Raw genomic sequence first — 23,997 nt, 5'->3', positions numbered from 1 at the left:
TAGACCGGGCTTACGCCAGGACAGTTAACTCTTTCCCACTGTACCCCCCTTAAAACAATAAAACACACACAGGTCAGTGTTTCCCACAGGATTTTAAGAGACTGTGGTGGCAGGGTCGCTGACCCTCGGCGGTTTTAATGTGTGTGTACGATTTTAAGCACGATGTATCGCCCTTACAGTAAGTGCAGTTTGGGACCATGGACATGAACGTACGCTGATAAATAAGAACTTACAAAGGCATATCAGAAATATTTTAAATTTGATTCAGAAACAAAACCAAAAACTCACTTACTCACAATATTTTGAAAAATTTACTGAACAGCATTTCAACAACAGGTTATTTACACTATTTCCATGATCTGTGATCCATTATCAGGCTACTGAGACTGTAGCCTACCGTTATTCTTCTTCTCTCTGCTCCCTTATCTGGATTTAGGACTGTTGTGTTTTCATTATTTTTTTTTCTACAGTGACTGCAGAAAATAGTCTAAATAAATAAAGATGCCTAAATTTGCTGAGGCCCACTTCATCACAAAATGTAGCCTAAATCAATGCAAGATCATTTTCTGACTGATATTTCCTGATATTGCTGTGTATCTGGCTTTGAGAGAAATTCAGCTTCTTCCATGCTCTCTCCGTATGTAGTGTTCACCGTCTTACGCTGATGTCACTATAAAAATCCCACAGCGCACATGGCTACTTAATATGCACGTACTGATTTGCATTGACCATATATGGTTATGTTCGGGCGTGCTGAAGGCGGGAAACGAGGTGTGTTCACGTCACCGCATTTACGCTGTTCTCGGCGCGGTGTGGTTTATCACAGGGAATAGCTTCAGCCGTGTGTACGCAGAGTTTGATAGATCTGAAAAGAGTGTATATATTTTGGTCGTATGCACGTTTTGCCTTTTCGTCGTAAGTGAAACTTAAGAGGACTTTCACACGCTGTAAAAAATGGGGCCCCAGGAGAGGAGACCATGAAATAATAAGCCGCGTCAGCTCGTTGGGATGGTAACAGGTGATTGTACTGTGTGCCTGCACTGACTCTGAATGCGCTATGATATTAAAACAGTGTGGTCGCTCTCGTCACTGAAACTCTGGAACCGAGACGTGCGCGGTGCAGCCGGTCCTCTTCCAGTGAAGGGAGGCAGACAGCGCAGTGAGCTACTGTGGCCACGGCTGCTGTTAGCATGAGCGCTAATGCCCAAAAATGCACGTACCTCAGAGTCAGACGTCCCGCTCCAGTGTCTCTGGAATCTGGTTTGCGTCAAACGTATCAAGTAAAGAGCGACGTGTTAGAGCGTGACCAGTGCGCGCGCACTCTTGTTCTTGCTTGTTTACGTGCGGTAGGAAATTACAGCTGTGCAATGATCTGACCGAGTGACGGATCGTATTTTTTTCTCCATATGAGACTGTGGCGGGGCCAAATGAGACTGTGGCGGGCCGCCACAGTCTCATTAATTAATGGGAAACACTGCAGGTCACTGTGTGAGTTGTGTTAATGCATGGGTTGATTTTATAGCCACTAAAAAACAGGATCAAAAGTCTCTTTCCAAGCTAGCAGATGTGTGTACATTTATGCACAAGGCACAGTAGTGTTAACAGGATGTAAATTCTCATTTACTTATTATATCTCTGCTGAATTGCATAAATGTATTCTATGATGCATGCATAATATATAGCCTACTGTTTAGTCTTTATTGGTATCCAAGGGCATGATGGTCAGTGGCATTTATAGTTAGCAGCCGTGTTAAAGGATTGTGTAAAAAAAATAAAAAGCCTAAACCATGTAAGATCATGATGTAAGGAGATGACAATATTCCCAGGTTTAATAAGTCTCAAAGTGCTCTGTCCTAATAAAAATCTCAGTTTTACTGTGTCAGCACAAACACTGTTAGTTCTGTTGGAGTAGGAGCCCTGATATATGCATGTTTTGAGCACCTGCATGCATGCATGCTGTGAATTCTAATACCAATCCTATGTCTCCATAATGCACCCTCTAAACAGAATAAACCAATAAAGAAATAACAAAAAATTGAATCAGGAGGTGCCAAGTGTTGACATAAAAATATTTTGTCTAATTAGTGGTCCGGGTGCGGGGAATTGTCCATTCTCTAAAGAAAACAGAGAAAATGCTAAAAGCAGCAAAAAATGATGATTTCAAACTGTTAATTTTCTTTCTCAGTCTTAACGCCGCTAATTTGGACTGTACCCTGTGTGTTAATTTTAGTGTGTCTGCTTATTCCCTCAGGTGGTGTGTGTCGGCTCCATGGCTGAACTGGAGGAGCTGACTGGAGTCAAAGTAACTGATCTGCATCGAGAGAGGTGAGTCACTGATCCATCGCCAAGATTATCAGCCAGCAACCTGAACATGAACTCAGCGGTGTCTGTCTGCTGTGATAGTGTGTTAGCTGCAGATTTATGGGCTCGTTTTTGATACGGTTTCCGCCTTTTTCCCCCTGTATGACATCATCCTTTTGCCCCTTGAATGTGACGTGACTGGGCTCATTCTTAAACTGATGGTGAGGAAAAGTTGCCCCCCGCTCTGTTTCGAGTGATAAATTTGGTTTCTTGATACGAAAGATGTTTGCAACTTTAAAGACAGACTGTTTTCACTATACACTATCAGGTGTACAAGTGCAAGGCTCCAAGAGATGCTTATTTTGCCTGTATTGTTGGAAAGAGCACATTGTTTTCAAAATCTTATGGAGGACTCTCCACAGAAAACACACATTGCTACTCAAAATGTGCTCAGCAGTGCACTTCTTAAAAAAAAAAATCCTGCCTCTTTCCTCGATAGGCCCAGAAGCAGAGTCCTAAGGAGCAGCAAAGTGCTGCAGCAGAGCAGCTTTGGTGGCTGACAACAGATTATTTAAGGTGTAATCTGTAGTTTATTGGCCTGAGTGCTAATAACTCAAAGAATGTGAAGCAAGGTTGCAGCTGTACGGAGAAAAAAAAAAGAACATTTCACTTGTAGAGCTTAATGTGGATTTATAAGCTTGACGCATTGTTGTTTTTCTTTTTTTGTTACCAACCTGAACCAAGGGAACATATGGATTTAACATAGATTTAGTGGGCGCCGCGCACAAGCTGACAGTTTGTTACAAGTACATATTACAGGTTGATTTTCTTGTTCAGGTTTTCTTTTTCTCAGCTTAAGTTACTTTGCCGAAAGAAAGGAAAAAAAACTTTGTTCCAGCACTGAGTCTGAGTGAGCGGGTATATGAAGTAAATTAATCTTTATATCCTTGAAGCATAAAGCAATAACAGACCTTATTCTGGTGGGTGTCAGCACAACATGAGCACTGCTGTTCTTTTCTAAACCCTGTTCCCAGCGGTGAGATATTATAAAATCACTTGTCCTGGGCTGCAGCCAAAAAGCATATACAAGTGAAAAAAAATCCCCACAGCAGTAATAAAACTGAGATTTAAACAGAAGTGGTCAAATTATTATTGCTGCTGTTTGTCTCAACAGTTAGACCTCCGTTTTTTAACTTCTTCTCCATCCTTCTGTTAACTTTTTCTCTCCCCAGCATCGACAATCTGACCATCCCGTCACGGTGCGATAAGGGCACGCTGCGGAGGGTCACGGAGGTGTTCGACTGCTGGTTTGAGAGTGGCAGCATGCCCTATGCACAGGTCCACTATCCCTTTGAGAACAGGAAGGAGTTTGAGGACACTTTCCCTGCAGACTTCATTGCTGAAGGCATTGACCAGACGAGAGGATGGTGAGCTGGGAATGAGCAATGAAGGGATGAGTGATAGAGAAATAAAGATTTGTTTTGAGTTTAAATAATAGGAGATTAAAAGCAGCAGAGAGTGTGATTATTTCTGTTTTTGTCTTAGTATGACACTGAATGTGTTTTCGTGTCGTGCTCTAGGTTCTACACCCTGCTGGTGCTCTCCACAGCTCTATTTGGCAAACCCCCCTTCAAGAATGTCATTGTTAATGGACTTGTACTTGCAAGGTAAGACCTTAACATTTTAGTAAAGCCTCTTATTCACCTTTTATTTGCACATAAAACTCCCTTTCTTTAAAGTTTTAAGGCCAGCAGAAAGTGTCTCTGAACACTTTTCATCCCCTCCCTCCTTTTCTGATGCACTCAGACCTAAGCCCATAAAGTTGCTGTTAACTGCAGGATCAATTTTGGGGATTTTTGACTGCAAGGAAAACAGGAAATTGCCCACCTTATCCTGTCAGTCGATTTCAAATGTATTTCTATTTTCTGTGGACATCATTTCCCCTTGTCTGCCTCTATTTATCTACATTTTTGTCTCCCTTCTCCAAACTTTTCTGTAGTCTGTTTCTTCTCCCTTACCTGCCTGTTCATATAGGCTGAGATATGTACCTCTAGAAACTGAATATGGATAACTGTATTAAATTGAAAAACTTCATTTTGGATAGCATGATTTGAAGATACAGTTTAATACTTTGAAACTGTAATTATTAGAGCAGTGTGGAAATCAACCAAGGAGCATATCCACAGACAATAAAGGAATCTTTTGCAGATATAAAGAGGTGTTTTGTGAATCTGCTCACCATTACAGATCAGAAGCATGTCTCACTGAACTGAAATTGAATAGAAGAGGTGTACCTGAATTATGAGAACTGAAATTGATGATTTTACTTTTGAATTTTTGGAAATATAGACAATTTAATTTTTAAGTAGGTTGAAATACAGTTTGAAAGCAATTAAATCCAGTTTCAAAATATTAACTTCTTTTTCAAATCATGCTTTCAGATTCAATTTTGGATGCAATTTTTTAACTGAGCATTTAAAATTCAATATGATTGTTTTAATTTAGTTTCTAGTGGCACATATCTCAGCCTAGACATTCATTATTTTATCTCCAGCTTCTAATGATCAGTTGTCTATATGTGTTGTAACATTTAGCCCTCAGTGCTGCTCCACAATAGGGCCACTTGTCCTCAGCCGCGGGGTCTAAATGCAGCTCCGTGCTTACAGGCTTACTGACCCAGAAGGACTTGAACTAATTTGAATACCAAGTGCATGGTTTCTAACATGCGCTTTTATTGTAAGCATTTGTGTGTGTGAATTAATGCCTCTGCCCGTTCCACTCCTGCAGCGATGGACAGAAGATGAGCAAGCGCAAGAAGAACTACCCAGATCCAGGACTCATAGTGCAGAACTATGGGGCGGATGCCCTCAGGTCAGCTCTGTGCTTGAATGTGAACCAGCGTGATAATGTGCGTGTGTGCCGGTGGCATGGATCTGTGTGGAGACGTACCTTATGTTATTAGTGAAGAAGTGATTTTAAAAGGTTTGAATCACTATCCACGCTTAGCTAGGCAGCTTCTCTGTCCTACATACAGTATACACAGAGTCACGCATACTGTACACACACATGTATTCACACGTTCTCTTACATTCACTTCTTTGCCCTGAGCGGTGACAGTGCTCTAGCCATATGGTCTAATGAATAAAGCACTATGCAGTTCCTCCATATGGTTACTATATGGGTTGATGAAGAGTGAGCTGCTGAGATAAAGAGAGGTCTTTTTTCTTGAAGTCTTTGATTTACTATAGAATGTGTTGCTTTTGTGCTCGATCACTGACCATCGATGTAGCCGTTACAGAGCAGTGAGCTCCATTTCTATTGGACTCTCTGTGTTCTTACATTTAGTAAAGAAACAACCCTCTGATATCATGTTGGCTCATTTTAAGGTGCCAAAAACTGTTTGGCTAACTGATGGGTCTGTTTTTTTTGCGTTAATGAAAAAAGAGTATTTAAAGAGTTTCTTCTATTACAAACACTGATGGCTTGTTACATGAAGTTGCATCATAAATTTGCCTCCAACATCATCATCAGACCCTTTTTAAGGACTTCTGCACTGTGTTCTGTTGCCTGCCATGGGCTATTACACCATGGATGTTTCAGATATTCAGCCTGTCATGTCAGCAGTGATTTTCTTTGGGTTAAATGAAGATAAAAAAAAAAACTGCTGTTTGTTACAGCATCAGTTTGTCTAGAAACGTTGCAGAACATAATGAAGGTGGACAGTTAGCCTAATTAGTTGACCTTAATCATTCCAAATACACTTGACACGAGTGTAGCTTTGCATTAGGAAACTCAGCTTGTTTCACAGCTTCCCTTTGATGCTGTCAGATAAGTGTCCTGTAATGTGAAATAACATTTGAAACCAAGGGATCTACAGGCTAAGCTCTCTCTCTCTGAAAGCCAAAAGAGATTTAAATGTGGAGAGTCTAAAAAGTGAAACATGATGCTGATTTAGACAGATACAGAAGTTTGTTTGGCACTGAGAAGCTGCAATTATGTTTCAGAACAGACTGAAACATAACTGGGGCATCAACACAAAATCTTGCTAAGCGTATCCCCACTACTCTTTTATTTGTGAGTGTATTTTCCTTCACACTGACACACTCGCTTTGACTCGGCCTGCTTCCACAAACAGCTTCACCACACCTGTGAACACCTTTCAGTAATTACCCGTTTTATGTCCTTTGTAGCTCATTATGAGCTCTGCCATGCTCACTATCTCCCTTTCCTCTGTGCAGACTGTACCTCATCAACTCTCCGGTGGTCAGAGCAGAGAACCTGCGTTTCAAAGAGGAGGGGGTACGGGATGTGCTGAAGGATGTCTTCTTGCCGTGGTATAACGCATACCGCTTCCTGGTGCAGAATGTACAAAGGTTACAGAAGGTACACATGTAATGAACACAATTAAAGGTCATCATTGCTCCACTTAGACAGAGTTCTTTTAGCTCTCCCAGTTATACAAACCACATCACTGTGTGATGGTACTGTAGCGATTTCTTACCTATTATCTGAAGCAGAAAGCGAAAATGTGCCTTTTTTTCATAGCTGCACTAATACATCCTCCCAATGTCCCTGTGTCGTTTGTTTATCGATGTCTGGGGGGTTTGGGTTCAATTAAAAAATGAAAAGAATAGATGTAGACAGCACCTTTTTTAATTACTGTGTCTACTTTGCTTGTGAAATGTTGCTCCAATCTTGGTCTCCTACTTTTTTGTCTTTTGTCTGGTGTTAACACATGATGTTAAGCACAACCTCTAAAACAGACAAAGGTTTTGTGTCTAGTTTTTATGAATTTAACTTTTCCAGTCAGCAGATAACTGGCTAAAAAGAATTATATAAAAAAAAATCCACAAATTTCAAAATGTTCCATTCAGCAAATATTGCCTGAAGCAAACATAACAACAGGAAACAGTGCCGATCTTACATGGCTGAAGTGTGTAAAAAGCTCTAGAAGTAGCTGTTCCAGCCTGTAGTTGGCTCACATCAACACTCTCAAACTCTCCTTGACCTTTTTTCAGCTGCTTCTCATCAGCATCCCTGTTCTGCTTGTCAAAAACAGAGGAGTTGCAAAAAGTATGCCGTGTGAATGCATTCTGTTAACTGTGCTTGTTGTGTGCTTGTTTTTTTTTTTTTACGACAGGAGGATGACATTCAGTTTCTGTACAATGAAAACACAGCAAAGCAGAGCAACAACATCATGGACAGATGGATTCAGTCCTTCACCCAGTCCCTCATCCAGTTCTTCAAGGCTGAGATGGACGGTGAGACCTACTGGTTTTTTTTTTGCTCTAAGGATTCAGTTTTATTTGGACAGTAACTCAAAAGGGAACTTCTTTATAACTAAAATTTGTCACATCACAAGGCTCAAGGTTACTTTATTTGTACTCATAGGTAGATTTGGTTTGCAGTGATTGCGTCAGCCCTCTTTTGACAATAACTGACAAACAACACGAGACAAGATATAACAACAACAATGACAAAATGCTCAGCACTAAAATGGGAACCATTATAAAAACAAGGAATAAGCAGGCAATAAAAACAAAAAATTAGAGACTGAAGAAATTACTGCTAGATAATGCTTTTAGAGTATTTAAGTAGTACTTGATTTGCAGAAAAGTTTAAGTGTAACTGTGACTAAAAGAATAGAATAGAATAGAATAGAATAGAATAGAATAGAATAGAATAGAATAGAATAGAATAGAATAGAAAATACTTTATTTATCCCCGAGGGGAAATTCAGGAGTCACAGCAGCAATCAAGAAAACAAAAGTAAGAAAGTGTATATAAAGTGCAAAAAGGTCCACAAGAAAATAGATGACGACAGCCCATCCACCACTCTCCAGCCCAGCCAGTCTCCACCTCCACAGGGTCCAGGACTGAGCCTCCCCAGCGGTCTGTTCAGTCTCTGTCTCCTGGATCCTGTCTGCTCACAGCAGGCGAAACTCCTCCAATGTGGCGCCGGCGTCCGATGTCAGCTCTGTCAGCCACGTCCGTGAACAGCACGATGCCACTCTGCCCTCCGGCAGCCCCTCTGCTGCTGGGCTAGCATGGCTAGCTCGTCCATCCCACCGGAGACAGATCCCACGTTCCCAACAACGATGGATGGAAGGACAGGTCCACATCGTCACCTCCCAGCTCACACCAGAGAACCAGCACGTCGTCCTCACCTCATCCTCCTCACCTTGAGGGAAATCATCAAGCCTCACACTAGTTTGCATTGACATGCTACAGGCTGCTAACAGCTTATTTCACATGTAAACAATGCAGCCATGGTTACATGTAGGATCTCCAGACAAACACAGGAGAAAAGTAGTAAAAATATCGCTGAAGCCACAAACAGTTTGGTGTTCATGACCAACAATGAACCATACAAAGTAATGATCCACTCCAAATACAAAGATGACGAAAAAGAGACGAAAAAAATTACAAGAAACGGACAAAGACGAGAGAGCTGCTGTAACAGGCAGCTACTTGGGCAGCGCCTAAAAAGGGTAAAAGCCGCTGAACTATTTAGATTTAAAATCAGAATTCTGATTTTTTTTTCAGAATTCTGACTACATTCCTAGAATCCTGGATTTTTACCATTTTTCATTGTTCAGAGATTTAGGTCAGAATTCTGACTTTAATCAGTTGATTAATACAAAATATGATATAAAAGACTGCCTCACTACTCAGTGATCCAAAGTCTTCTTTTCATTTGAAAGCAAGTTTTTCATTTGGGAATCATTCACCCAGAGTCTGGAGGAAGGATTTGAGAGGCACAGAATCCAAGTTGCTTGAAGTCCAGTGTAAAGTTTCCACAGTCTGTGATGGTTAGAGGAGCCATGCCATCTGCTGGTGCTGATCCGCTGTGTTTTCTGAGGTCCAGAGTCAATGCAACTGTTTTCAGAGCACTTCATACTTCCTTTTGTCGACAAACTTGATAGAGATGTGGATTTCATTTTCTAGCAGGACTTGGAACCTGCACACACTGCCAAAATGACCAAAAACTGGTGAAATGGCCATAATGTTAGTGTGGCCAATCATCCTATATGCAGCGTGAATAAAATGATTACAATTTTCTGTCACAGCTTACCGCCTGTACACGGTGGTGCCTCGGCTGGTCAAGTTTGTGGATATGCTCACCAACTGGTACGTCAGGACCAACAGGCGCCGTCTAAAGGTGAGATAACTTCTCTGAATCAGTGTTTTAAGAGTTACTTTAAAGTAGATGATGCAGTGTTTTGTCACAGGCAGTGAACAACAAGGGAGGCCTGAGGAGTTAAACCTTATAGTTCATTACCATGTGCATAAATAGATCCTTTAGGTTTGTAAATGACTAATTTTCTTATCCAAAACATTTTAGTTACTTCATCAGAGCTGTTATCTGTTTGTGGATCCCCCATGCCAACATTTGCTTGTGATGAATTTGGTGATAAATACCCTGATGTCTACAAGGGCACTTTTATCTTTTCACTGTTGCGAAGGGACTGACTGTATTGATGCATGTGTGAACTTTTCAGGGAGAGAGTGGCACTGAGGACTGCCTGTGGGCACTGGAAACCCTCTTCAGTGTTCTGTTTTCCATGTGCAGGCTGATGGTGAGTCATACTGTGTGTGTGTGTGTGTGTGTGTGTGTGTGTGTTCGACTTTGTGTGAGTGAGAGAGAGGTGAGATTGTATGGGGAAATTTTTTGTGGTGCGATTTTGCTTTTGTATATGCAAGTAACAAAGAAATAACGCTGGTATAGAAGAGGTGAGAGTGAGTGTGTGCGCTCACATGGCTATGAATAATGCATAAGCAGTAGGAGTTTTTATTTATAACACATTGAAGATGTTTGCATGTGAGGCGAGAGGCATGCTAAGAGCCAGTTATCCCAACCCAGATCAATACAAATCAGCTGTGAACCACACAAATTAATTAGCCATGGTTGAAATGGACGAGAATCACATGAGAAGTAACCTTTTTCTGGCACAATTCTCTTTGAACTTTTGCACCAACTGAGTGAGGGAAAAAAAACTGCAGTGAAAAATGTGTTTTGTATGCTGATTTTATTACTGCTTCTGACTTTTAGACCTTTCTTTGTCAGAAAATGTAAATGAACCACAGCACAGAGTATCTAATAATCTTCTGTCTTTCTTTCATGTGGACTTGCTCTTTTCCCTTCTTTCCCCCAGGCTCCCTTCACACCTTTCATTACGGAGATGATGTACCAAAACCTGCGCCACCTCATTGACCCCGCCTCTGTGGAAGAGAAGGACAACAGCAGCATCCACTATCTCATGCTGCCACAAGTCAGGTTGGAAAGTCCTTCAATTAAGCTAAAATTTTGTAACCTTGCAGAGCAGATGGATTGGCCAGATTCCATATCTGTCATCTGGGGGATACATCTTGCAACGTTTCAGGCTGGTGTGCTTGTTTCTGGTCAGAGAATAACAAAACAAGTCAGCATCATTTAGAAATAAAGGTGGAAGCTACATAAACAGAAAACAGTTGCAAGCCTATAAACAACAGTAGCCCATGAAGAGATAAGCATAAATGCAGCTATAGCTACATTTCTGAAGAGCAAAGACCTTTATTGTGCGGTCTTCTTTGCATCACGTCCTACATTTTGTTGCTCTGATTGGCCCAAAACAAATGTGACAGGCAGAACATTCATGTAGCCTCCCTGTGAGTTTCATTTAAAGGCTCCTCTCTTTCCATAAACACTGCTTACAGGGTGTTTCCATGGTGAATGAGAAATATTATCTTTACCATGGATTTATGACACAGTATATTTGGTGTCAGGTTTCAAATCGTTGTGACAATGCCTTCTTTATGTCATGAGTATCAAAGTTGCACAAGTTCCATGAGAGTTATTCCAATACATTGATGTTTGCTAAGCTTGGCTACAACAAGACAGTTTTCAGCCAGATTTGCCACCTCATTTTATCACTGATTATTTATCTAAATAATCCTTAAGTGTGTGGTTCATCTCACTATTTTACTGGTCCTGACCACCTCACAACATCTAGATCTGGAATCTTAGGTATTTAATGTGTTTAATTTTTATAGTTTCCTGTCAGGTTACCTGACAGAGGCAGACCGGGAACATCATTAACCAGATGTTATAGCGCGTGAACTTGGAATGGTAGGAAAATTGAAAGAAAAAGAGGAATAGCGGCTTTGGCAATATTTTTTCTTTTCCTCATTTTTGTTGCTGTGTGAGAAAAAACATGAAGTGATGGCCAGCTTTTGACGCCAGTTTCCCTCAGAGTTTATCTTCTGTAATCGCGTTTGATCACTCAAGCCTCATTGAGATCTCATGCCCACGGAATTATTGCCACCAATGTTAATTGTGTGGTGTAGCAAGCTTATGGAGCTGTTTAATGCGTGTGAGATCCAAGAATTGTCATGTTAATAATCGGTCCAAACTGTCTTTACATTTTTTCAAATTAAAAACTAGAAAAGCACTCAGAGAGCGCAGACCTCCGTCAAGCATATTGTGATTGTCATGCAGCACTTTCTTTTTACTTTAATGTTATACTCCCTTTCAGCAGACTGTCAGCTATACCTTAGTTTTAGTTGCAGGTTTGTACAATAATTTGGTACCTCACAGTGTTGAAAATTATGATGAGCCAGTACTATCATACTCCCGATCTTAGTATCCAGGATTTTGCCAGGATCTGGATCGTACTTTTACGTCTTTCAGAAATTATGGTGACCTCGTCTTGTGTTGTTTTGCAAAGCAATCCAACCATCTATCGTGGAATTATAGACACATATGGTGAAAACAGCCCTATCTCACAATGATAAAGAATCCTTTAAAAAAATCCTGATCCAGACAGTGATCTGATCACCTCCAAAATTCAATCACGTCTTCTCTATCTCATTTTGAACATTTCCTGAAAATTTCATCAAGATCTGTTTGTGATTTATTTGAATTATGTTGTTCACAGACAAACAGACAGACAAACTTTCCCAAAAACATAACCTGCTTGGCAGGGGTAATAAATTAAGATACTAAAGTCAAGTGTGTCACTGGTCTAAGGAAATTAACAATTTATTACTTAGTTGTTACATATAAAAAAAAAATCATCAGATGGATAACAAAATATTAATTGGGTACAGTGTCTTAAACAAACAAAAAAACTCTTTAGGCTTCTCTACATTTTTTGTAACTAACAACTCATTGGACATTAAGGGTAAGAATTGTCAGATAAGCAGCTGCTTATTATAGCTCAAATAATCAATGTCATCTTTTTTTAAGGGTTATGAGTTCTTTTTCAGTATTTTCAAATATTCTGCTGAAAAGATTAGGTCATAAATCAAATATTTGATATTTAAGGTAATTAAGTTTATCTGTGATTAAGGAAGGCCTCACTTTCACTTTTATCAAAAGGAATTGTTTTATTTTGAAAGGAAAGCATTAAAGCTGTAGGTAAAGCAAAATAAGGTGTTTATTCCCACTGTTAAGAGTCAGTTCTGCATCATGTCACTATTTCTTCTCAGTGACTCATCCGAAGTGCAGATGCTTTCTTTAACTGGATTTTGAACCAAATAAAAGTAACCCAGGTCATCCTGTGTTAAAACTGCCGCTCTTGCCACATTGTCACCCTGCAGCTCACGAAGAAATCCCCCCTCCCTTGTGTTGGCCCTTTTTCCCACAGGATATCCACTGCTGATCCACAGCCTAATCAGTCTCAGCCAGAGAGCGTGGCCTTACTTTACCCTGACCGTATCACACTCTGAACTCCTCAGAGGAGCAGCTTTTGATGCTCCAGAGCTCATGGTCGTTTCTAGATAACTGTCAGACTCTGTAGCAGCTCCCCTATTGTGAGCCAGTCTCTCTCTCTCTATTCGTGCTGTTTGCTGCTTTATTTTCCTCTGTCTTATCAGTTTTTGCAAACGGATCAAATTCCCGTTTCATTGTATGATTAGGAGTGTTATTCTTTGGGATTTATGTCTTCTGTGGATAAAGATTTGTTTGCCAGTTGTTTCTGAGCAGCTTTTCTTCCTCTGTGTGTCAAATGCAAAGCCCTTTTTTTTTGGCTGATAAAAGTGAATCACGAGTGATACATTTTCCACAGCAGCACAAACAACCGACAATCAGGTCATCTGATATGAAGAAAAAAAAACACCAAAATCCTTGTGCACCGCCTCCCTGAAGTTCGCTGCTAAGTCAGCCTGAACTAACCCTGTTTGCATCTTTAGGATAAAGCTGTTGTTGCTTTCTTTGGAGAGGGATCAGAGTTTGTACACTTTGAGCAGAGCCTTTAAAATACCCACACACAGAACTGCGCAGCGCCTGTCTTCATATTCAGCCCTGCAAATGGATATAACTCACAATCTACGATCATTTTATTCCCTTCACTTTAATTACCTCAGTTAAATGTTTGCCTTGGTGGCTGATCAGTTTTGCAATGCCTGGCAGGAATTTCTAATTGACTAAACTTAATATCATCATCTTTTACTGTAGAAAAAAAGTTCTGACATGATTAAATATCCATTTGATTTAGCAAAAGAAAAATAGTGAGTGTAATGGTTCATATAATCTCCCCTGTCACTTAGGCAGCACTCAGCGGCGCTGCTTTATTAGCAGCTTGTCCTTCCTGAAGTCAAATGGGACTACTTCAGCCGCCTCCCAAAGGTCAGCCACCAATCAGACGGGGGGAACAGCTGCTCCTCAATCAGCTCATTAAATGATTGGCTGTCCCTGGTGTCCTCTTCTCTTTGCTCCTGTGTGCACACATGCAGAAGTAAATGAAAAAGCCCATGCACACACAACACAGTGCAGCAGACAGTCAGAGCTAATATCACTATTATGCATGATTATCAGCGGCTGTGCTGCGTTAATTTGGATTCGGAGGTGGAAGTCTCAGCGTACCTTATTAGTGGATGATCCTGATTTAAACTCTGGCACTGACGGTTCTGAACTCTCTTTACTTCTAAGTGAGGAAATAACCTTGCCACGCTCTATTATTCATTTTCTTCAATATAACAGCAATTTGAATTTATAAACCGCTATTAACAGGAAAATGCTGCATGTGAGTTATTGCAGAAATGAACCCCCGCCCTCTAGCTGTGACCTGACATCGTGCAGAATTTGACGGAATACTCAATGACTCTCCTTTGACGATGAGTTGTTTTGAAAGATGTTCTCTCATCCTCCTACACCCTAATATTGCAAAAGGCTGCTCAGTCAGGGGGCATTCTTTATTCGCCCAAAACCCTCATCAAGCTGAGAAAGATTTGGTGAAATTTTGCAGAAAGCAGCGCATGCCACAATGCCTCCAACTCTCCAAAAGATGAGATAAAGGTCAAATAATCACACCATGACATTGTAACTCTACCTTTCTTGTTAGGATGCCCAGGTGCTCCTCTTACATGTGTTTTTGTTTTTCAGAGAGAGTTTGATTGACAAGCGCATTGAGAGCGCTGTCTCCCAGATGCAGTCTGTGATTGAGCTTGGCAGAGTGATCCGAGACAGGAAGACCCTGCCTGTCAAGGTGAGTCATTACCTTAACCTAATCCATTAATGCACTCTGGTATGAGAGCTACATTGAATTCAAACTATAAGAAGAAGAATCCATTTCAGCTGATACTAACCGAGGGGCAACATCTGGTTTGGGGAAAATGAAGCCTTTGCAAATATGCTAAAAGCTGCAGCTCACTGAGTATCCACTGGAGGCTGGCTGTAGAAAGACTGGAAACCATGTACACACCAACACTAAAGGAATGACCTTAGCGGCATTAAGAACAGCTTTACAGCTAATTTCACTATTGACACACACTCTGCTGGGGGTGATTTTTTTTTCAGGAGTTTTTCCAATCAGAGGGGCAGCTCAGTTCATGTGACTGACGGCGCCCTTAAACTGTTAGTAAGGAGGCTCAAAGTCTGCTTCTTGAGTAAGCATTTCCAGTATGGCCCCAGCCGACAATCAGCGTCATTATTCTGTATCTGAAACAGACTTTTTACTTGGTGGGGAGGAGAATACGTCCATGTTTTATACAGTCTATGATTCTGACTCTTGGCAGATGTAATCACATTTCACTTTACAAAAATCCCTTTACAAAAGTGTGTTATTTATGTGAAATCATCAACATCCAAGCTTTAGAGGTTTATTTGATAATTTTCCAAACAATAGAATAAATTCATTTGAATTGAACTCATAAATACTTTCCTGGGTATGTTATTTGAAAACCCAGCAGCCAGTCTCTGGTATTTTTAATTCCTGTTGGTCTCTCCTCCATCTTTGTTCTTGGACAGGTCTCGTGTAGACTGTGTTGACTTATTGATTTTTAGGATATTTTTATCCTTTCTTTCTCTGGAGCTCTGTACTAACTATAATGTTTGGTTGTGTTGCAGTACCCACTGAAGGAGGTGGTAGTTATTCACCAGGACCCGGAGGCTCTTAAAGACATCCAGTCTTTGCAGCAGTACATCCTTGAAGTAAGTCGAGTTTTTTTGTACAGTTTTGTTTTTAACACAAAACAGTTCTATATATTATTCTACAGTTGTTAGTTTTTTAGGTAGTCGTATCTTTTTAAACTGGAAATGCCGTTCAAAATTTTTTGTTTTCAAGAATTTACTCATATATTTGGGTGTCTGGAGTAATCAGTCACTCGCTAATTGTGGAATAAGCAAACCCAGTCCTGGTCTACCTGTGTGTGATAATGTGTCTGATAATGAGCCTGATGATCCGTTTAAAATATGTTTGCCTGTTGACGTAACAAAGTGAGCAATTATAATGATATTGTCCCCCTTGCCTTCCAAGAGACTCTTTGCTAAAAGCCTGTCATAGGTTTACTCTAATGAGGAGGAAGCCGCCTTTGATCTGACTCAGGACCTAGCAGTAGCCAGTTTCCTCTTTTAACCAGTTTTCAGTCATTTTAACAGCATCTTCTGTCATCTTCCATTTGGTGTTTTCCTAATTTTAGTCCACTTAGTAAGCTGTAATCACTACTAATCCACTAATAAGATGGTGAAAAACATCCCTGAGAACTTTTTCTGACACTCCAAAGCTGGGGTGTTCACTTGACGTGGAGGATGTACGACAGAGATGCTGTTTGTATCATCAGCCGTAATTGAAATTTCAGCGCGTGATTAATTTGAATAGGAGGGGGAGCAGATGCCCCGGGAAATTATTTCCAGTTTTATCTCCTAGACACTCAAACTTTTCATCAAATGGAGTGCAGACATGAGTGCTTTGTTTTTGTTTCATTGTTTTCTCTCCCTACATGGAAATATTTTATTACGTATAATCTGGTTGTGTTCTCCAAGTTCTCTATAACATGCATCGTAATGTGGCTGTAGTCCCACATGCAGCAGCTGCAAGAGCTAAACTTTCCAAGATAGATGGGTTTATACACAAACATATCTTCTGCATTAAGAAAAATTAGAAATATGTTTTCAATGATTTGTTTTCATAGCGGTAAAATGAATTATTTGTTTTGAAGTCCAGAAAAGTGCTCATTAAAGACAGAAGTTTCTGGACTCTAATCATACTCTGTTTAGGAAAGTGGAAAAGATAACTTCCCAGAAGTGCAGCTAATTGTCACGTAACTTAAAAAAAGAGGGAATTATGCTTTCCTATATTTCAATCAGGAAAAAAAGTAACAATGCTTGATGTCCACCCATACTAATGTATACAGATTCTCACACTAATACACATGTAAATGTTTTAGAAATCACCAAATCTGTCTGTGAACTGCTCACAACAACCTGTCCTAAATAGCACGAGATTTTCATGAGACTTGCTGAAATGATGAGGTCCTCACATAAGGATGTATTAATGGGCCTCGAACACCAAGATCTGCCCATAGCTCCGCCCCCCCTCAGGCCTCCAGAGGGCTGTCCAATCAGAGTGAAGGGGGCTTGTGAAGCAGGGGATCTTAAAGAGACAACAGCCAAAATGAAATGTTAAAGACAGAGCCTGAAGTAAATTGATAGATAGATGGATGGATGGTTTTTAAAACACCAGTGCAGTAAATCATGTAAAGCTACTTCAGAGGTACTAGAGGGACAGTATAAAGCCTAAAAAAAGCACTTGTGGAGCAGGAAGCCATTGAACTAAGTCTTTCCTCTTTCCTAAGGCTTGATTTTACCTCAGCCAGGTTCAAAAAGTCAAATCTTCCACGTCTGACTCAGGTAACTGTCTGTACTGTCTGTCATTTTAGTGTGGGCTTTTTCCACTTTGTTCATGAAATGTTTCTGCTGTTATTATGCAACAACCACTCCAAAATCTTTTAAAAATGGATAGAAGGTTACATACTCCCAAATTACTGATGCATCACAATTTGAAAATGAATTCAGGCTCTTGTTCTCATAAGATGCTGACCCGGAAAATTGACAGAACATTTGCAGACTAAGGTCCTTGTGGGATAAAGGCTTCTGCTGCAGCCGTCTGTCGGCTCCTGCAAGCTGTGTCTTAGTTAAAACCTCCTCTTATCTCCCTCTCTGTGTTTCGTTTCTGGTTGGGAAAACATTTAACCTCACAGGATTAAAGCTTTCCTCCAGTAAACAAGGTTTATTTGCTCAGAATTGAGAGCAGTCTCGGGTCCCGCTGCTCAGGGAGGAACCTTCAAACTGTCTTGCAAAGTGTGAGCTGTGAAAATGAAAGTTAAAATTAGGTAGATTAATTCAGGATTCACTTCACTCTTTCATTTCAGTGTAATTAAACCAGAGGTATTTCTGTTTTCTGGTAAATCTTTGAAGTCTTCCGTACCATGACCCACATGTGATTTGGATGAGTAGCTACAGGGAGTTACACGATAATTCATTAATTTCTAACGTTCTGGGATCACGCCCTCCTCACACCTTTGTGCCATGAATAATAACATTATTGTTGTAGACTGGTTTTCTGGCTGCTTGATTTCATGGCTGACTTACTCTCAAGGTGAATTACATTTTATTATTGGCTCTCTATAGCACATGTGAAATAATTTAAGTTTTTAAATTGACTTCAACAAGATGTAACAAAGCATTTAGCTGAGGACTAGAGGTGGTATTTTGATCCCGATGGCGGGTTTGGGATCCAGAGGGTTTTACTTCAAAACTGACTGTACTCTTATATTGACTTAATAATCTTAAGACATATTTTAACTTTTATTTTTTACTATTCAGGATTATTAACACGCAAAACAAAAAGTGTGCAGCTTCATTTTCTTACTTCTTCAGCAATGTTTATCTCCAAACCCAAAAACTCGATCGGGACTCGGTATCGGTCTAAACCCAATACTAAAAAATCAGGACCCGGGGCAAAAAATGCTGCTTAGGACACCCCTACTTTCAAACTTAGAATTGTTTCTCACCTTTTCTAATTTGTGCTGTATTTCTGATTTTCCAGGAGCTGAATGTGCGACAGTTGACCCTGTCTACAGACAAGGACAAGTACGGCATCAGCCTGAGAGCAGAGCCTGACCACATGGTGCTGGGCAAGAGACTAAAGGGAGCCTTCAAAGCCGTCACTGCTTCCATCAAGGAGCTGACCAGCACACAGCTTGAGTCCTTCCAGAAAACAGGTATTTGCTGCATTTCGGGATGTTAAGGAAAGAAACTGACCTTAAATACAGTAGATCTAATTTGTGAAGTGAAGATATTTTTTATTAGTACTAGAAGTAATAAAAAGCAGGATATTCATCGATGAGTTTATGCACACAGCTGCAAAATTGCTGCACAATATGTCAAAATCCTATTTATCTAACCATAAACTCAGCAGGGATTCCTTGCAAACTAAATAGAGCACAGACTGACAGCTGGTTTATCCTCAGCCTGCAAACTTCAACCCTCCTGAAACTATAATCAGAGCTCGAGCACGGATCAAAGCAGTCCAAGGTATCTTGTCCGTCCAATTATAGAAAGACGAGGAGAGCCCCCCGAGTCTCCGGGGAAGGAGGCAAGGGAGGTCAGCCGGGCTGTGGGAACTTAACATTTCCAATCACTTGGATGTTTGAAGTCTGGCCAATTGGATAGAAAAAAAACGGAGGATGAGTGATGGAGCGAAGGAGATATATGTGGTGGAGGATGGTGAAAAATTGATGGATGGAGGAAACACAGATAAAAATGTTTACAGCAGAATCGAGCAACATTTCAGTGCCTGGTGATCACAGGGGAGATGTGTTTGAGATATTTGTACATAACCTGTTTTTTAGTGTGTTGAAGTGTGAAATCTGTTTAAGGGACAGATCAACATGGTAAATATGAGGCTTCATCCTCCAGCCTGTCAGGTTATTCATGCATAAATATTTGAAGAAGGGGAGAATGGCTCTCCTGGGTCTGACCAAGCATAACAAAATTTGGTAGAAAAACAAAATGAGCATTTTAAAACTCCTAAACTTGTAAAAGATATCTTAGAAGTAATAAGTCTGTAGCTAAAGCTTCCCTCTTCGTCAGAGTCGACTTTTTAACCACTTGGTCAATTTCTGGACCCTGACTCTCAGAGCCTTGTTCCAATTTAGACTTTAAGGGTGGCAATTTAGCCTGAAACTGACAGTGGTTTCATTGCCCGTGGTTGAATTACCCTTTAGTTTTTACCTGCACCTTTGATCCCATCATTTTGGCAAGGCAAGAAAAGGGTGGAAAAGAGAAGAGAAGTAAAGAGGAACTGAAGAAATCAAAGCATGGAAATCAAGGATTAGAGAGGGATGGAGTGACTATTTCACCCAGCCTCTGGGCAGAAAGGAGAAAAGGAGAGAATAACACGGTCATGGTTTTTAGTCAGAACACAGACTTGGGTAATTGCTGCTACTGGCAGAAAAGAGATATGAAACTTGACTAGAATAGGTTGGCTTAATATTTGAACATTCACATCTCTGGTGGTTGTGGTGCGAGCTGAGAGTGAAATGTAAAGACCAAAAGCCCAGCTAACACAAAACAAAGCCCCAGCCTGTCTGCGTGTTAGCAGATCATTTTATCCAGCATGGCACAGTATAATTAAAACCTTTTCAAACACTGCTGAATAAATGCGTATTCTTCATGCTGTTTTGTGGCAGTTCGTTCAAATTTAATTAGGAGAATAGAGGGGCATAAATAGTTTATCATGAGTTTTTCATTAAAGCATGTAGGCAGATATGATTTAATCATAATACGCCTCAATAGAAGCTATTTCAAACAAGTCAACACATTTTCATCCTGTTTTAAATTAAAATTTTCTCTCATTGGTGGCATTTTATTTTTGCACATATCCCTGATTAGTCTGCACTGACTTGTTTGAGATTTACACAAACTGATTACAGCATCATTCTGGTATAATTGCAATGTTATGAGTTGATGCGTGAAATCTGCCAGAATTGTTACCACTCCTCGTTATACCATCCCACAACTCCGAACTGACACTGTATTGTGACATTTTTCCATGACTTAATTTTGTCCTCCGTGTTTGTTACCATAAATATCCAAATCCAAGAGGAAACTCTCAATGCTTGTGGTCACAGCGCTTTAATGAGTATATATTATGTATGGTTAGACTCATTTTCAGGCCCCCTGGTGTGTTTTGTTGTGACTATATAATTTATGGTCGTTCAGAGATGTGGCCTGATGTCGCAGTGACACAGCGGGGCTCATTGTTTTGATTTCTGCATGAACAGCAACTTTGATTTGTTAAATGCATGCACGGATTTGTTTAAGTGACTGATCGTTACATGCTGCCATATAATGATGTTTGTTTCCTACTTTCAGTAAGACAAGCGTGGCTTTAAACACCCTTATATTGTGTTTGATTTATAGGATCCATCATGGTGGATGGCCACGAGCTTCACGAGGAGGATCTGAGGCTGATGTACACCTTCGATCAAAGCTCGGGCTCAGCTGCACAGTATGAAGCACACTCAGATGCACAGGTACGCACAGGCTTTCCTGCTTACTGTGCCTACACTGAACGCCCTGCGTGTAGCTTTTGCAGGCAAATTTGGTATCTTCCCAGTTACAAGATCTTTCAGGTAGCTTGAGGATAGATTTGAGTCTGCTGTGAAGGGAGATCTTTCTCAGGATCCGTTTTGCACTCTACACAGTTTCAGAAAAGTGTTTTTCCCATCTGCTTCAGCTCATCTTTGCACAGAAAAGAGACAGGGACAAACAATAGTTAACAAGAAGTTATCTATTGTTAATGTTTAAATTTTTTTCTATTATTTAAGAATAGTCGGTTCACTTTTTTTTTAATCTACAAAGTACCTATAAACCTTTCCTCTGCAAAAGATTGACAGAGACAGGAAACAGTTAGTCTGGTTATGTACATCCAGCACAAAGTTTGTAAAGCTAGATTTCCAAAGTTCATTGAATGGTCGTAACTTGGCTCAAAGGCGAAAAGCACAAAAGCTGACAAATCATTACTGTTTGTTATAAAAAAAAATAATAAAAGAAGAAACAAAAAGTAAAAAGTAAAAGAAATAACTGCAAATGTGGGATGAATATAACTGGATTAGGGGTCTCTGAGCAAGATGGAGAAACAAGACTGTTAGCTTAGTCTGCATAGAGTAAGACAGACAAAGACCATGACTAAGTACAGTTCTGTATCTTCTTTTTCAATTTCAGCTGTTTAAAACAAAGCAGTAAAAGCTTGTTGTTGTTTTAAGCTATTTTCAGAATAGATGAAGAGAAAAAAATTGTGGGGGTCAAAGAGTTGGGGAGACATACAACAAAAGGCCAAGGGTCAGACCAGTAACCACTGGGATGAGGAGTATAGCCTCCTTTTATGAGCGGCCTCCTTAAACTGCTAGGCCCCACAACTTTTTTTTTAAAGGAATTCATAATTTCAAAAACTGATTTTTAAGCAAGTGTTTTTATTTTATATTTTGTGAAAGATGTCATTTTTGGACTCAATATGAACCACAATCACCTAACAAGCCTAGACAAATATCATAATTTGAGGTTTTTACAGGCAGGGATAAAGCCTTAATATCCTCTCAAGGGCAAAACAACTGCCAATTGGGTAAGAAAAATGGCATTATTTAGTTTTTTGGCATCAAGACAGTGTTCATATTACAAGAAGATAAACAAGTCAAATTTTCTTATTCCTTAAGCACTTTTTTTAAGCTCTTAACAAGCAATTCTGGCATCATGTATGTCTTTTAATATCTTAAAATAAAACATTTATCTGAACATTTAAGTTGAATGTGGCTCATACAAAGACTAACAAGGCAGTTTTACTAAAATACGACAAACACTTGCTTTTTTGACATCTCTCTTCTCTTACTTTTTTGTGGACTGGAGCAACAGCTTCTTGTAAAACCAGTAAAGATGCAGAGCAGTAACCCAGCCTAGAATATTCCAGACTTAATACTCTGCTCTGCTAATTAGTTGCTAGCTTTATAGCTCTCAACCTCTTAAATAACTGTTTATGTAGCTCTTAGTCTCATTTGTGTTTTGAAGAAAAAAATGTTGTTAATCCTCATTCTTTTGTTTGGACAATGTATTTTGTTTGCATTTCATCATAACCCTTAAATATGATTTACTTAATTGTATCTCATAAATTTGATAACTCAGGAAATGTAACAAAACACTTATGTGCTTCAATAGTTAGTGACATTTTTAATCAAACACATTGATAAGGTAAAGAAATTTCAATGTTTCACACACAAGCTGTTAGCCCCTCTCATGTCATACTGCCACATTAGTGACTCTGGTTGTGTAGATTGAGCTATAAAATGTAATGAAACCAGATCTAAAGAAAAAAAAGCTTCTATGGAGCGGCTCCTGCACAAAGCTGCCACATACTGTAAATGCATTTATGTGTCTTTACTGTGAGTGTGATGTATGAAATCATTTCACGGCTAAGTGGAGACCAGCATGTATGCGTTTCCCAGAGGCCCTCTCCAATCAGTGCTCCTCCAAGCGTACACACACCACACGGCTGCACCTTAATACCAGTTTACTGAGCTGGCTTTTTAATTCTCTCTGTTACTGTTGCTTGCTAGCGCCCACTCTCCTGCACCCATCTGTCCCCCCTCTCACCCTCTCTGTTCTCACCCTGCCTTATTTTGCTCTCCTGTTTTCTTTGTGCACTTTTCTCTGTCGCCCTGTCATCTCTTTCTGTCCTTCGTCCCTTGGTAATATGTTCAGTGTTGGCTGGAGCTCTGCCGACACTACACGACACTTTCTTTGTTTAGTGACTCACACAGGCTAACATATTGTCATTATAACTCTTTGCTTGTTTTTTTTCTTTATTTATTTTATAAAGGTTGTTATCCTCTCTCGATGTTACCTTGCCTTTCCAGTTTCTGTGCTTATCACATGGAGCAGAAGTTGTGAGGTTACTGGGAGAAGCGAGAGTAAACAGGATATAAGATAATGAATACCACCTCTGAATGTCATGTGAAATTCTGTCACTCTTTGCCACAATCTATTAGATGCATACTGCAGTAAGTCATGAGTGATCTTGGTCTTAGTGAATGCAAATTTGCTGGTTTTTCATCTGTCAGTGCAGAAGTGTTGTACAAACACTCTTTTTGTAGAAAACTTTCTGTGTCAGTAAAAGAAAAAACAAAATTTTAAACTAAGGATGTAAAGGTTTAATCTTCTGCGCTGAATTTTTAGACCCTTTTGATAACAAGAATAAGAATTTAATTTCTTCTTTCATCCTCCAGGTCCTGGTGCTCCTGGACGTCACACCGGACCAGTCCATGCTGGATGAGGGTGTAGCTCGAGAGGTCATCAACCGCATTCAGAAACTACGCAAGAAGGTGGGACGATTATTTCAGGAGCACTACTACATGGGGAAAGCAGAGTGACACATCACACAC

General features: G+C 40.0%; 1 protein-coding gene across 3 annotated transcripts in view; it reads left to right on the top strand.

Annotated features, from left to right (window-relative positions):
* iars1 (isoleucyl-tRNA synthetase 1) overlaps window positions 1-23,997 on the top strand; it is a 58,985-nt gene that overhangs the window by 27,241 nt on the left and 7,747 nt on the right. For all 3 annotated transcript variants that reach the window (XM_074673873.1, XM_074673881.1, XM_074673890.1), the window contains exons 15-28: window positions 2,252-2,325; window positions 3,534-3,728; window positions 3,882-3,968; window positions 5,089-5,172; window positions 6,540-6,684; window positions 7,442-7,562; window positions 9,372-9,463; window positions 9,804-9,881; window positions 10,458-10,579; window positions 14,666-14,768; window positions 15,629-15,712; window positions 18,609-18,783; window positions 20,987-21,099; window positions 23,842-23,937. In XM_074673873.1, the coding sequence (XP_074529974.1) occupies window positions 2,252-2,325; window positions 3,534-3,728; window positions 3,882-3,968; window positions 5,089-5,172; window positions 6,540-6,684; window positions 7,442-7,562; window positions 9,372-9,463; window positions 9,804-9,881; window positions 10,458-10,579; window positions 14,666-14,768; window positions 15,629-15,712; window positions 18,609-18,783; window positions 20,987-21,099; window positions 23,842-23,937 (1,569 nt within the window). The remainder of the gene's footprint in view (window positions 1-2,251; window positions 2,326-3,533; window positions 3,729-3,881; window positions 3,969-5,088; window positions 5,173-6,539; window positions 6,685-7,441; window positions 7,563-9,371; window positions 9,464-9,803; window positions 9,882-10,457; window positions 10,580-14,665; window positions 14,769-15,628; window positions 15,713-18,608; window positions 18,784-20,986; window positions 21,100-23,841; window positions 23,938-23,997) is intronic.

Source organism: Halichoeres trimaculatus, unplaced genomic scaffold (genome assembly GCF_033239565.1).
Source record: "Halichoeres trimaculatus isolate MK-OKI-2021-1 unplaced genomic scaffold, fHalTri1.1 fHalTri1_scaffold_1, whole genome shotgun sequence".
Lineage (NCBI taxonomy): Eukaryota > Metazoa > Chordata > Actinopteri > Labriformes > Labridae > Halichoeres > Halichoeres trimaculatus.
This window is presented reverse-complemented; position numbering and strand designations above follow the sequence as displayed.